The 14785-nt window shown below is 43.1% G+C and overlaps 2 protein-coding genes across 2 annotated transcripts in view; one reads left to right on the top strand and one right to left on the bottom strand.

Annotated features, from left to right (window-relative positions):
- Positions 1–1001: 1001 nt before the first annotated feature.
- Positions 1002–7547, bottom strand: stx4 (syntaxin 4). Its single transcript, XM_083687844.1, has 11 exons — positions 7373–7547; positions 6558–6662; positions 5563–5662; positions 5142–5216; positions 4932–5002; positions 4681–4789; positions 4324–4397; positions 3308–3445; positions 3002–3112; positions 2683–2771; positions 1002–2556 (listed from the first exon to the last, which is right to left on the bottom strand). The coding sequence occupies exons 1-10, from the start codon at positions 7400–7402 to the stop codon at positions 2694–2696; spliced, it is 891 nt and encodes a 296-aa protein (XP_083543970.1). The 5' UTR covers positions 7403–7547; the 3' UTR covers positions 1002–2556; positions 2683–2693.
- A 907-nt stretch (positions 7548–8454) lies between these two features.
- Positions 8455–14785, top strand: part of LOC310817162 (rho GTPase-activating protein 44-like) — a 50744-nt gene continuing 44413 nt past the window's right edge. Inside the window, exon 1 of the mRNA XM_083687600.1 lies at positions 8455–8696. Coding sequence (XP_083543726.1) covers positions 8644–8696 — 53 coding nt within the window. The 5' untranslated portion in view covers positions 8455–8643. The remainder of the gene's footprint in view (positions 8697–14785) is intronic.

Below are 14785 nucleotides of genomic sequence, written 5' to 3'. Positions count from 1 at the left end.
CTACTATGGCCATTTCTTCATTGCTCCTCTTTTCTTGTAAGTACTTGGACAAAAACATGTGAATAAAAGAAAACAACTGGTACAGTTCCAGATGACTCTGTAAATTGTCAATTTCCTTTTTTTTTTTTTAAACTTGCATTTGTCAAAGCTATTTTTGGGTAGGGTGGTGTGAGGGAATGGGTGGAATATGGTGATGGTCTTATTTTGTTTTTTTGATTTGTCTTTCATTTGTTACATTCCTTTGTTCCCTTGTAATTCCACATCGTTTTACTTGAAAGAATAAAAGACAAAATGACAGTTGAATAAAAAGACCAAAAATGTATCTTGGTTTGTTGGTATTTTCCTTGTGAAGTTTCATCACGTTTAGAAAATGAACTTGGTGGGAACATCGACCTGGCACAAACATTACACATGAACCAGACCACTCATTTAATTAATTAACTTAATCAATTAAATTAATTCATACATTGCACGTACATCATGATCATCAGTCATGTGAGAGAGATGCTTCTAGAGAACATGTCACTACAAGCCCCGTCCAGAAGCCTCCTACTCCCTCGACACTTCATTAGATATGAAAAGATAAACATCAAGATAGTAGTAACTCCACCAACTCCATCTTCTGGGTGATATTTTCATCATCCTTGTGTCCTCTCTCCTCACCAAAACAGATTTGAAGGACATTTACATTAATGGCATTTAGCAGACGCCTTTATCCAAAGCGACTTACTTAAACAAATGTATTTGTTGTAAGTGAATCATCTATCCATCAGTCATAAGAAAGTCATCAATGCTCAGACCAGGGGCCATAGGCAGTCACAATGGAGAAGATATGAGTGACAGAACCTCATGTCTTCTGCTACAATGTTTTTTTTCTGAGGAAGAGGCAAGATGAGAGAAAGCAAGGATTTGAGGATATGAGCTTCAACCATTGTTTCTGGATCGGAGTAACTGAACACAGCTTTGCTTTCACATCCTAGTAACACAGGACAAATAACCAGTTAGAACTAGGCCATATTTTATTTAAAAAACATTCTACATTAAAACAAATGAGCTGAAAGTTTGATACAAAATTAAACAGCCACATCAATGTACAAAGTTGCAATGTTCTCCCTGCATGCTCTCCTTTATCACCCTGTTTCTTTCACCTAATACCAAAAAAAGCATTAATCTCCTCCGTTACATCCACTTCATATAGACGATCTCTTCAGCACAGATAATTAAGGCTAGGGCAAAAGCACCATGGCTGAGATCTTATAAAAGACAAAAACAAAAAAACAAACATCCTATAACATTTTTGAGGAGTTCTTAAAGCAGGGAAGAGCAAGCAGTGAACCGTTACAACTAGTTTTCCATCCCTTCTTTACAATGTCAGTTGGTGCACTACATCATGATCTCAGATAACCCTATGAGCTGTCCCTTGGTCCCACTTTAAACTATGGATAATTAGTAAAATGCAGAATAAAAGGCGCATAAATACGCTTTACAAATCTTTTATAAACAAGGCCATACTATGTAAAGGGTGATTCAGAAGGTTCTTTGTCACATTTGGTGCTTTGCCAAATGCGGCACAACCCTGTTGCCACCATTTTGAAACCATGAGTCATTTGCTTATGAATGATTTCTGAAGCATCCATGTAGGCCTTAGGAAGGGTTTAAGAAGGCTACATTAAACAAGTCATCCTTCATTTAAAGTGGGACTGAAAGATTAATTGTGTAAGAAAGGCAAGATTGTGACAAGGATTCTATGTGTTCTATGAAACTATTCTTACATAGCAGCTTACACAACAATATCGAAACTATAAATAAATACTGAAGTGAATGGGACAAATTAGGGGGTATTTGGGCCATTCATCGCAGTGCACAGACAACATCACAGGAGGAGTCTGATAGGGATCAATTTCAGAGGGCAATAATTTGATATAAAAGAGCTTCTCTATTTACAAGGGTAACATCGTGGGTGCAGTTTCGGACAATGTTCAAGTTTTTATCAAAAACTGCATTTGTCTTTATCAACTCACCAACAATATCAGTGACATAGAAATTATATTATTCTATATTTGCACTTTAAAACAAGAAGCCCTAAGCTCTAAAAAAGAAATCATAGCTTTGCACATCATAAAATAAAATGAAAATATAATGAGAATCATCTTAAACTACAGGTTTTCCTGAGTATTATAGTATGCACAGCCGCATTTCAGTGTTGTGTTCCAATACTGCATTCTTCCTCGCTTCTTCCTTGTAGACACTAACAGAGGTCCATCAAAGTATATAAGTTGATGTTCTGTGCAGTAACAAGTTGTCCATGTGTCAACACTGGACTTTGTCGTTTTCCTTTAGAAAAGGGGGCCTAGCAAGGGGGGCCAAAAACCCCTTTTGATGAGAGAGTAGGCAGTGGGTGTGTGTGTGTGTGTTTGTGTGTTTGTGTGTGAGGTGTGTGTGTATGTCTGTCTGTCTGCCTGAGGGTGTTAGTTACAAGGTGAGTGATATCAATAAGACAGGCCTTCTCTTATCAACAGGTCCCAGAGCAGGAGAGTGGGCTAGAGGGAGATGATGCTGGAAAGGGAAGAAAATAACAGTTACAGGGAAAATAGACATCGACCCATTGTGCATTCTATCAATATGAAATATGCCTCTTTTGAAAAATTATATTGATATATCAACACGCATGAATGAACTCACATCTCAGAATCTCAGGAGAAGCTGATAGCCAATGAGATGGCTAGAATGAGGAGGAGGATGGCGCAGCACAATGCGATCCACATCTTCTTCTGCAGAGAGAGAGAGAGAGAGAGACAGACAGACAGAGGGACAGAGAGAGAGACAGAGAGAGAGACAGGGACAGAGAGAGAGAGAGAGAGAGAGAGAGAGAGAGAGACAGGGACAGAGAGAGAGAGACAGGGACAGGGACAGGGACAGAGAGACAGAGAAAGTTTCCAAGTCAAAGATTTCTCAGTTTCCTACTTCGGACACACATGAATGGCTCATAACCAAGCCCTACCTTGCGAGCTTTGTTCTGATACGTAGCAGCTTGCGCTGTTTCTGCCACTGCCTTCTCCACATAGTTGGAAGAGTTGACGATGTTGGACTCAATGCGGTTCAACATCTCCCCCTAACCAACATAAAGACAGTTTGCACCAATCAATAAATACAGAAAAAAAGGAAAACAAATATCTACCCGGTAACTGTTGTTCCAATCAGATGATGCGCCAAAGTCTGAACTCGACACTTCGGAGAGGTGTAAGTCCAGGTGTAAGTCCAGGTGTAAGTCCAGGTGTAAGCCCCTATTACTGAGTCAGTCTCTTACCTGGGCCTCCACCTCCATAGCCAGGTACTGGAACATTTCATGCAGGTCTCTGATGCTCTTCTCCAGTTTGACGATCTCATCATGTCGTACCTCAATCTCATTCAGCGCCTGCTTAGTGGCTTTAGCATCATTCAGGATCTGGGAGTGATGGAGACAGACACAGAGAGAGAGAGAGAGAGAGAGAGAGAGAGAGAGAGAGAGAGAGAGAGAGAGAGAGAGAGAGAGAAAGAAAGAGAGAGAGAGAGAGAGGAAGAGGGATAGATAGATCGACAGATAGATAATACAAAAAAAGAGAAGAGAAATGGAGCGAGAGAGATAGAGAGATAGAGAAAGAGCGGGGGGGGCGGTAGGAAGTGATATAGTGAGTTTATTTACATGCATATACTCAGGTCATCACATCCAGCTAAATAAAACAACAACCACACTAGCTAACCTAGAACAGCTGATGTAGTTGCATTGGGTACTTCTAGAGTTCCATATATGGGGTTCTTGTATCACTACAGCAACTACACAGGTTCCTAAGAATAAATGGCACAGGTACTTAAATTAGAATCCACTTACCAACTCCAAACTGTATTCCAGTGTGAGCAAACAAAGGTAACTTGAACAAAACAAATCTGTGATATATATATACTATACCTATCTGGACACATCTCTCTGTACAGGCTACCGGTAACATTTAACTAAAGACAGATTAACTTTTCTATATAGCGTTTAGTCATATAGCTGTCATTCTGATGCATTAGCAAAACACACACAGAGCCTAATACTGAGAATTGCAGAAAAAATATAACTCAAAAATATCTATGAGTCAGGGAAATTTGAGGAACAGGGCAGGTTCTTCTTTGCATTGTTATCAATTGAACTAAAGAAGTCTGGGGGAAGTCTAAAACCAGCCAACAAAGCAGAAACCAAAAGACATGAGTTTCATCTGCCGGCATGTGGTTTTCATATCCTTTGTGAATCCATTGTGGTTGATTACTTATTAGTCCGTCTGTATGCCAGGACATACTCACATTCTGTGTGAAAACATCAGTCTGTCCACTTTCAAGCATTGTGTCCAACTCCTCGTCTGTTACATTGTTGCCAGCTGGAGGGACATACAGTAGTAACCTCATCAGTAGGTGCTTTCGTAGGACAATTACCTTAAATGAACTTCCACAGTGCACTTCAGCATTCAAAAGACTTTAAATTCCTAGATGTTGAAATCACCAAATAGGTTCCTCTTTCAGATTACAGGCAACACACTTAAAGCTACACCTTCTTCCCTTACTGGACAGTGGTGTCTTGATTAGAAGACTACAGCTACCACAGTCTATATAAACTATAGGCTAATTGATCCCGGTTGATCCAAAGTTGACGTTCAGACGTACTGATTTTGAGCTGCCTCTTTATCCGCTCCACGTTGCGGGTTCTGTACTGAGCCTGGATGGTGTTACAGTGGCCCATCAACTCCACAAACTCCCGGGACAAGACACCATGCTGAAGACAGAGAGATAGAGGAGGGAGAGGGATAGGAAGGAGAGAAAAATAAATAAAAAAAGATGAATCAAAGGCAGACTATATATCAGAAAGGTATGGAGGAAAAGTGAGACTGATTATTTGTCTGTGAGTAAAGCTCCACCTGTGTTCTCTGCATCCTCATGGTTATGGGGACGTACTTCCCATCATCCTCTCCTTTCTTGGGTTCAATGGCTGAAAAAAAATTAAAATAAAAAAATTAAAATAAATTTAAAAAAAAGTTGTCTTTGAAAATTCTGTAAATAGGCTCAGCTCTACAGAGTCATCTTCTTATCTTCAGACCCTGAACTCCATCTCAACTGAGACTACTCACCCTTCAGCCTCTTCTGTATCTGGGATGCCATTGTTTTGATCTCGTCTCTGAGGGTCTGGAGCTCTCGTTTCATCCCTGAACCAGGAAAAAGATTAAAACACAGGATTGTTTTCGCCCGACATGACTAAATCCCCTAACAGGCGGAATGCATGTGTATGTGGAATTCGGATTCCTGACAGTATTCTGGTGTAACAGCATTATGACAGACAAAGAGCAAAAATGCCCTTCGCAAACATCATCCCATCTCATTTTCATGTAAGCATATCACATATCATACTATTTGTCCCACGCCAAAGTGGTGTTTACGAGAGCGTTATTACCACTACTGTGCAAGTGTTGAGCTCATGGAAATAGAATTCATGGAATGTTTGAATAGGAATGTCCCTTCTATGCGTTCTGGTTCTATGGTTGAGCTACTAACCGTCCTCAGGCAGTGCCACGCCCAGCACAGTCTTCTGTTTGTTCTCAAGGTCAGACACCATCTTTTTGAGCGTCTCCAGACCCTCTCGGATCTCTTGCACCTGATGAGAGGGGGGTAAAAAAAAGAAGGATGAATAGAGAAACTAGGCTGTTTAATTAGTGAGTTGATACAGTGCTGGAGGCGGGAGACCATTACCAAGAGACGGTAACCATTACCTTCTGCATTCTATTGCATTAGCCATTGCATTTTTCTTTGAATAATAGATTCAAGATTCTTTATTTGTCACGTGCATACAAGTATACAGTGAAATGCAAAAGTGACAGTGCCACAGAGTAGTGCAACAATAAGTTTTAAAATAGAATAAAATAAAACAAAATAGAAGTAATAAAAAATATAAACAGTATGAACAGTATGAACAGTATAAACAGTATAAGCAGTATAAACAGCGGTGAAGCAATGTACGCAATGGAATGGAATGGATTCATCAATTCAGAGGTAGTTGTCAGTTCCCTAAAGTTAAAATCTAAGCTATTCAAAACCCACCACCCATTAGAGTCTTCAGGTAATGTCAAGTTATTCTCTGCAACTCTGTAAGATAAAGATAAATGATACAGACAGATATAACAGCATAGAAGATATAACAGTTACTGGTTTTCACTGGAAAATATGTCAGTTGATATAACATGCCAGATTAAATCTCTGCAGCACAGGACTTTGAGTGGTCTGGGAGGATGTTGACAGACAACAACCCGTTCTGATGCTTTGCACACACCAGCTCTAGAGTAGGCTACTACTTCTGCAAATCAAAACATCTACAGTATTAATAATGTTTTTCTGGAATTCATCATTTATCTTTATCATACAGAGTATCACTTGACATTACCTGAAGACTCTAATGGGTGGTGGGTTTTGAATAGCTTAGATTTTAACTTTAGGGGACTGACAACCAACTCTGAATTGATGAATAACCCCTAAATCAATGAATGGAACCTCACCTTCTTGAAAAACATCTCATTCTCCTTCTCCTCCTTCACCGAAGAGGTCCCCGGCTTGATCATGAGTGCCCTGCCTTCCTCATCCTCATCCGAGACCTCTGCAGCCTGGTTTCAGAGAGAGAGAGAGACAGAGAGAAGGGGGGGGGGGTACACAATCATTACTTTACACATTCTTATCATGACATACAGAATTCAACTTCACATGCACGTAACTTGTCTGTCAACCAAGACCGGCGGTGGCTATGGGCAGGGGTGGGCCCACCCAAACGTGCGTCTTGCCCACCCAATCAAAGGTCATGTTTTTTTTTGTTCAGCCAATGGAAAAATAGCACAGAAAACCTGTCCAGTGTGTGTAGACACCTGCAGGAGTATAATGAAGGATATAGGACATGGATGAATTTGTCAAGGGAAACAGGAGACTGATGTTGTAGATAGATAGATAGATAGATAAAAAGAAATAAAGAAATGGATATAGGACTAATATACTGTACATATACGTTCGGACTACTCGTCCGCTTCTCTAACCTCAGGGTCCGCTTCTCTAACCTCTGGGTCCGCTTCTCTAACCTGCTGTCAGCGATCCCCTGGCCTATCCGCTCGGGTGTGTAACAAGTTTAGAATCTGAGCTGACTAGGCAGTTATGAAGTTAAAGTTAACAGGTAGCTTCCAATGTAGTACTGAATACAAACACAGTGCAATTGGGCATGTGGGTCCTGCACAGGAAAGAATATCACGCATAAAGTGAGTAAAAGTTATCAAGTCAAGCTAGCGAGCTAACTTTAGCTAGCTCGCTAGCTACTTCTATTTCCACTTACATTGCCCAATTCCTTGGTTCGGTCCCGCATTTCTTCTCAGTCCAAATTCCGTGTAGATACGAAGGTACTACTAGTACTACGACTCACAATGTCAATGTGATGTAAACTTCGCTCACATGGGCAGTAAAACGCACAAACTTTCGTTTTGTGTCATTCAACAAGTAAACTGTTCCACTTCTTCTATGGTCGGAATGAAAGAGGAATACACACACCCTAAAGGAAACACATTCACGCCACCTACAGTGTTGGAAAAGCCAACGCAGACGCGCTATGTCAATGCTACTACAGGTCAATTATGATTATCTACTCTGTGTACACATTCAACCCGGCCTCCGAACCTTTCTCTTGTTCTCTCTCAGACCACCTTTCAGTAATCTTAAATCTATACTCGGTGATGGGAAGGTGAGAGTAATGTGAATCGGAGCTATTTATTTTTGCCAGTGATGTGACATTGCGATAGATTGTTGTAAATCCAAATCTCCCCGGTTATAGTCTTTGGGACAAGTGTATTGAGTTGATATTTAGGTGTTTTGTATTTTTGCTCCCAATTAAATGGAACAATAAAAGCCATTCCATTCACTATTGTGAAATTGTCACAGTTTCAGGACTTTCATAGCCACAAGATGATGCTGTTTGCCTTTCAAAACAACAAAATCACAATCTTTCACACTGAGTTCCATTCTATCTAGTGATTTTAGTTAATCATCGTATATTTTACTGCAAGGGCAAGACTGAAGTTTGGATAAACCTGAAGGGTGAACTGTGGTGTTTAGGAGACTATTGTGAAATAAATTAAATTAAATTAAAACATATGATAATTATATTTCCGACAGAAATATCATTATGTCATTATGTCAAAATGTCATTGCATTTTAAATCTGAATCTTTATTTCAGTATCAAAGACTGTATTGGTGAACCCATTCATAACACGGCTGAACCTTAGAATTTTACTATCGGTAGGTGAAACTACGTTTCCCATACTGCACTAGTGAGCAGCGTCGTCGTGTCGTGAGCTGTCACTCTGCCTGCCCGTGGAGAAAATGGTCCAGCATCTCTGAGCAGAGGACTGGGTGACAGGGGACCATAACATGCTTTGAAATTAGTCCACTTATTTGTCTTTATTTGCGATGCGTTCTCTATAGCAATGGAAAACATTTATTGTTAATGGGTGGACACTCTCGGTAATCTCATCGGAGATCTGACTGTATGTCAATGAGATATGTGGAGTAGCTCTATACATCGGTGATAACGCAGAAAAATCGGCTACAAGATGAAGAAGCAATTCAATCGAATGCGACAGCTTGCTAACCAAACAGTGGGCAGGTAAGGGCACATTTATAAGAGATTTATTCAGGTCAGAAATCTTGGAGGGACTTAGAAAAAGCGCAATGGACAGCCATTGAACCGGCTGTTCTCGATCGAAAATAATTTAATCTTGTGTGAAGTTACATTTTCAGTACCTGTAATGTCCTCACATTTGAGAAATACGTTATTCGTATCGGTTTCTACGTTCATTATTGTGACCTTATTGGTGTAAAGGTGGTCGCGCAGCTGACCATTCCACGGACGCGCGTCGCGCGCACAGTCGAGGTGGGTGCGAATGTGACGCGACGGGAATGCGAGGCAGGGTACTAGCAGGGTACTACCACACCGATGCTGGACACTTGGGCACTGCGAAAGTGATGGCAATGTCAAATCCAGCGTCTTTGGTTCACACTGTTACTGTTATCGAATGAATGGCTTTTACACTAGAGATATTTAAGCAATTAAATTGTCACTGGTGTATTTCAACTTTACTAGGTCTTTACAGAGAGAGAGAGAGAGAGAGAGAGAGAGAGAGAGAGAGAGAAAGAGAGAGAGAGAGACAGAGAGAGAGAGAGAGAGAGAGAGAGAGCCTGAGTAATAATCCATATACATTTAAGGGTAGACCTATTTTGCACCATGGGGAGAAGATAAACTTGCATGGCATCCCAGACCCCTGGGCAAAAACATGAGGCCCACTTTGAGTGCCAAAGAGTTACAGCAGAACACAGGTTGCATTCCTGTTTTGAGTGGTTTACATTTTGTTGATGAGAGCGAAAATGTGCCCCCACTATTCAGTTGAGTAGTAAACTGAAACCTAATAGAGATTTGAGTCTCAGTTACCACGGCAACAGCCGAGCCAAAAGCAGTGGTGGTTTGGATGTCAATGGGGGTAGTGGTGGTATTTAGAGAGAGGCCTTGCATAAACCCTGCGGCCAAATTGGATTGTGACAGGGATACAGTGAGAGAACCGAGGGCTGGAGAGCTGAGATTATGTCTCCATTCTCTCAGGAGTCAGGTGTTCAGTTATTGTATTCCCTTCTGTATTTGTCAACCACACCCATGAGCCCATAACTAAGAGTCAATGTCATGTCAACATTGTGCCTTTTATTGTCTGGAAGAAGGGGGTTTTCCTTTTCTCAGTCTCTTCTGACTGTTGCATCACGCACGCAGAACAGAATCAATGTTGTGTTTGTTTAAAGCTCACTCGTCATTTGTCAGCAACACTGGCAAACAGGACCTGCCAGATCAAACACAAAGAGGGTGATTAATCCATACGCTGTAATGCTGCAACCAGATGAACTAGTTTCAACTCCCAGGGTTTTTGTGTTCTGTGTTGTTTTTGTGTAACAACTGCAATAATACAACTCTGTGGTGTTGTAAGTATGCTATAACCAGGTTTGTTCATGTTTGTTGCCTGAGAATGCTAACTGATGTTTTCTACAGACTGCAACGCCCGTTAGCTGATGGCTCTCTCTCTCACTCTCAGAGAGTCAGTCAAACAGACACTCTGATACAGATAGTGATCAATGCAAAAGGTATTAACTCTCTACTGAGTGGACTTGGCTGAAGTAATGGGAGACCCAGCTGAAGGCCTTTTAGTGCTCAGTTAGAACTGATTACTGGAACTCAGAGGGAGTTTTGGATGATATACTCCAACAACTGTATCAGTATGGAGAGAGAGAGAGAGAGAGAGAGAGAGAGAGAGAGAGAGAGAGAGAGAGAGAGAGAGAGAGAGAGAGAGAGAGAGAGAGAGAGAGAGAGAGAGAGAGAGAAATGTGTGTGCGTGCGTGCGTGCGTGTGTGTGTGTGTGCGTTACAAGTAGAAGTGGTGTTACTATTACTATCTCATTCAGTCTTTGTATAAGAGTCTAGATATGCATGTACCTCTGCCCTGCAGGTGCAACCAGGTGTGTGTGTGTTTATATCCCTGCTCTCTGGTGTCAGCATCAACATGTTGTCCAAGACAGCTGTATGTACAGTGTGTGTGTGTGTGTATGTGTGTGTGTGTGTGTGTGTGTGTGTGCGTGCGTGCGTGCATTCGTGCGTGCGTGCGTGCGTGCGTGCGTGCGTGTGTGTGTGTGAGCCATCATGCGCAAGTGCGCCCGTGCCCCCATGCCCCCATGCATGTATGTGTGTGTGTGTGTGTGTGCGTGTGTGCGTGTGTGTTCACGCATGTGAGTTTCCTTGTCTACCCTGAGAGCTGAAGCAGCAGTGGTCCACTGAGGCGTAACACCTCGGTAATGAGTTATAACCTGTATCCTAGGAGACGGAACAGCAGGGGCAATTAGTCATATTTAGAAGGTAGAGGCTTCAGCAAGACTCCTCCTGACTGCTGTGCCGTCCATGTCAATGGGTATGTGCCTGTTCTCTGTGACCTTGGACATGCTGCCCTACCTGGCTTAGCGTACACTGAGTCTCCCTCAGTGGGAATAAAGACAAACCAAGGTAATTCTCATTCATGTCTTAATTCATGTCATCTGTTATTTAGCTTGCTTAGCAAGATTAAAAACAAACAAAAAAACCCCAAAAAGATGACGTTCATATTTAGTGTTTCAACCCTGTCAACCACATCCCATCACACCCTGGTCCTTCCCTGTTAATCTGGTGTTATACTGCTAACCATGACAGTGTGAAGACGTGTGACTGTGGTGAGGGAGATATGACAGGAAGGGGACTGGCTGGACTAATCCGTTTCCACTGGATGACTACAGTACTTTTTTTTTATTTTTTTATTTGTCTTATTTTTAGCCTTCTTCTCATTCACATTTTTGTGTTGACTGTGCTGTCTGTTAGGGGGCCAGGTCATGAATGTGGGACATTGTTTATGTTCATCAGGACGGGAAGGGGTGGCAAAAGCTGGATGTACCGTGGCTCTTTAAGAAAGGATGTTTTCTCCTTGAAAACAGAAGATAAAAAAAAAAAAAAAGAAAAGAAAGAAGAGATTTGTGTTTCGGTCATTCTGCTGGGTCAGCGAAGGAAGCAGAGGAATGTTGGAGCTGATAGAAAAGAAAAGAGAAGGAAATATGTTTTCCATGGATGTCAGAGAAAGAGAATGGGTTTCTAATCCCCAATAACAGTCTGGGAAATTGTTTCTCTCTGTCACTCGATGGAGTGTGTGTGTGTGTGTGTGTGTGTGTGTGTGTGTGTGTGTGTGTGTGTGTGTGTGTGTGTGTGTGTGTGTGTGTGTGTGTGTGTGTGTGTGTTGTATAGGCCATAAGGCCTCAAGGGCATTATTTCTTGCATTCCATTGCTGGCCCAAACATTATAGACTGTCATTCTGTTAGTCCATAGTGATTGAAGAGAGTGCTGTAAATTGCATGTTTTTCTCATTGGAAAAATGCTGGGACGCCATTAATGTCTTCATTATTTAGGATATCCATCTCTCTTTTTATTGTTTTCCCTGTCGGAGGCTGAGTGATGCACAGCCATGTAGGCACTGGGAACCACAGATTGATAAATGAGTGGGTAAGTTAATGGCGAAATGCCTGTGACTTGGGACAGTGTGTATGGTTTGTCCCTGGACCTGTGTCATGCTGAGCATAGCTGTCCCCTGGTACCCATAGTCTTGTGTGACTATAGGTGACATATACATACCAAGTGGAAGGTTTTGCCTCTAAACATTCCGCATGGAATCCCTGTGATGTCTGCAGTTCCATCCGTAGACGTCATTGGTTCCATCCCATGGGAGAGAGAGAGTTCCAGAGTTCTATCTCAACCAGCTGTACACATAATGACATCATACACACATTCACAATCTACTTCACTCGTATCTCGGAGGCTGCTAAGCTAGAGGCGACCCAACGAAACACATTGGGTGTGGTTCATCACAGGAGTCTAACTTTCCCCCAACAATGATTCAGCGTTTCCCCAATGCTGATCCAACATCGGTGTGTGGTGCGTGTCTATGTCTGTCCTCCAGGGTATCGAGTTCCCTAGGGATGCTAAATCCAGTCTGGAATCACCCGTAGCGTCTGACCCCCACATACCGCTATACAGTATGCTACAGAACATTAAACCTCATGGTCAATGTGTTTTCTTTAGCTCCCTGGACCCCCCACCCCCCACCCCCCACCAGAATGTATGACTTGATCGTCCTTTACTTCATTGAACCTCATCAGTATTCACAACTCACGAGGGCCTCGGACGCTAAATACTGTAGTAATACAATGTGAACATGTAAATCTTCCGATAGACTGTACTGTAGGCTAGTCAGTGGTAAAATGCTATGCTATGCTACAGGGGGCTCAGTGCTGGAAGTCTAGGCTACAGCTGTGGCACAGCCAATAGGATCTGACACGGATGACATTACCTTTCTAGTGTGAAGTGTTGTTGCACCTCACTGGCCTGTGGAGAGGTGTTCATGCACAGGGGGTGAGAACACCCATCATCATCATCACCATCACCACTATCACCACCTTCACACTCTCTCCTGTGTGTGTGTGCCTGTGTGTGTGTGTGGGTGTGTGTGTGTGTGTGTGTGTGTGTGTGTGTGTGTGTGCGAGTGTGTGTGGGTGTGTGTGTGTGTGGGTGTGTGTGTGTGGGTGTGTGTGTGTGTGTGTGTGTGTGTGTGTGTGTGTGTGTTAAGGCTCGTCTTCCTCGTTAATCATGGCAATAGTGTGGTAATGATAGATTCCTGCAAGCAATTAGAGCCTGGCCCTATCTGTGGGCACCACTGTAATTAGGAGAAAATGAAAGGCACTAGGAGTTTGCCAGAGGGGCCTGGTGAACAACACACACACACACACACACACACACACACACACACACACACACACACACACATACACACAAACACACACACACACACACACACACACACACACACACACACACACACACACACACACACACTTCCCACTCACACTCTCAATCTCTCTGATCACACTTTCCATCTTCCCTCCCCTCCATCGCTCTTGATTCTCCTCTACCTGCTCTACCCATCCATTTACCTCTCCACCTCTATCCCTGTGTGGTTCCTTATTGCCTTCCTGAAAACAGGCCACAATCCTTCACAACAGGAAGAGCAGAGCTGTTACACTCGTGCTGTGAAAGTGACAGAAATAGAGGAGATGAAAATGGGGGGATGGTGTTACAGTTCTACCTCTCCAGACGTGGCGATTGGGTGGAGAAAATGTCCCTCTCTCACAGAGACTAAAGCAGGGACATGCCTGGGGAGGGGGCGGGGGGGGGGGGGGACCTGCTTCTCTGCCCTGCCACTCACAAAGTGGCCTCCTGGATGGTGTTTTTCTTTCCACATCGCATCACATGGCATCAGATTGAATGACTAGTGGTCCATATCGAGATCCTGTAACACTGCAGAAGCATTAGCAGGATTTTCAACAGTTGAACAAAACAATAACAAACAATACAGCATTAGGATGATTTTAGAGAGAGCCAAGAAAGATGGTGTGCATCACGTCTCTGTGTGTGTGTGTGTGTGTTCTTTTGGGACACCATCGGGTCTGTGAGAGAGTGTGTGTGTGTGTGTGTGTATGCGTGCGTGCGTGCGTGCGTCCATGTGTTTGTGCTTTGAGTCAGTCAGTCAGAGAAGCTGGGCTCCAACAGAGCGTTGCTGCAGTCATTGAAGTGTAAGGATGGGAGACACTGCTGTGGATCGAGACAGAGTCCCTCAGGACCGCACAGACGCCACACCCCAGTGTTCACAGCTCCACTGACGATGAAGATGACAGCATCTCCTAGGCCAGGGTGAGGGAGGAGGCTGCTGGATGAGGCTGCATGAGAACAGTCTGGAACAGTCTGTTTCTAGCTCTTTGGCCCTCTCTTTTACACACAGTGACAGACAGGAATTTAGGAATTTAAGCCTAGAAAAGGACGCGCTTAGCCCATTGGTTTTAGCTCCGGCTTTGATTCTGTGTCACGTCTCGTGTGGAAGTGAGAGAGGTTGTCACAGCGCCTCGGCTTCTCTCATCAAAGGGAAATGTATCATAGGGAGGGTGAGGAGGGGGAGAGGGTGGGAGGGTGAGGAGGGGGGTGAAGGGAGGGAGGAGAGTATGGTAAGAGAGGGAGAAGGGAGGAGAGGAGAGTATGGGATGGGAGAGAGAAGGGAGGACAGGAGGGAAGGGAGAAGGGACGAGAAGAGAGGAGGGA

Source organism: Argentina silus (genome assembly GCF_951799395.1).
Source record: "Argentina silus genome assembly, chromosome: 16".
Taxonomy (NCBI): domain Eukaryota; kingdom Metazoa; phylum Chordata; class Actinopteri; order Argentiniformes; family Argentinidae; genus Argentina; species Argentina silus.
Note: the sequence above shows the minus strand (reverse complement) of the source record. Positions and strands in the feature narration are given on the sequence as shown.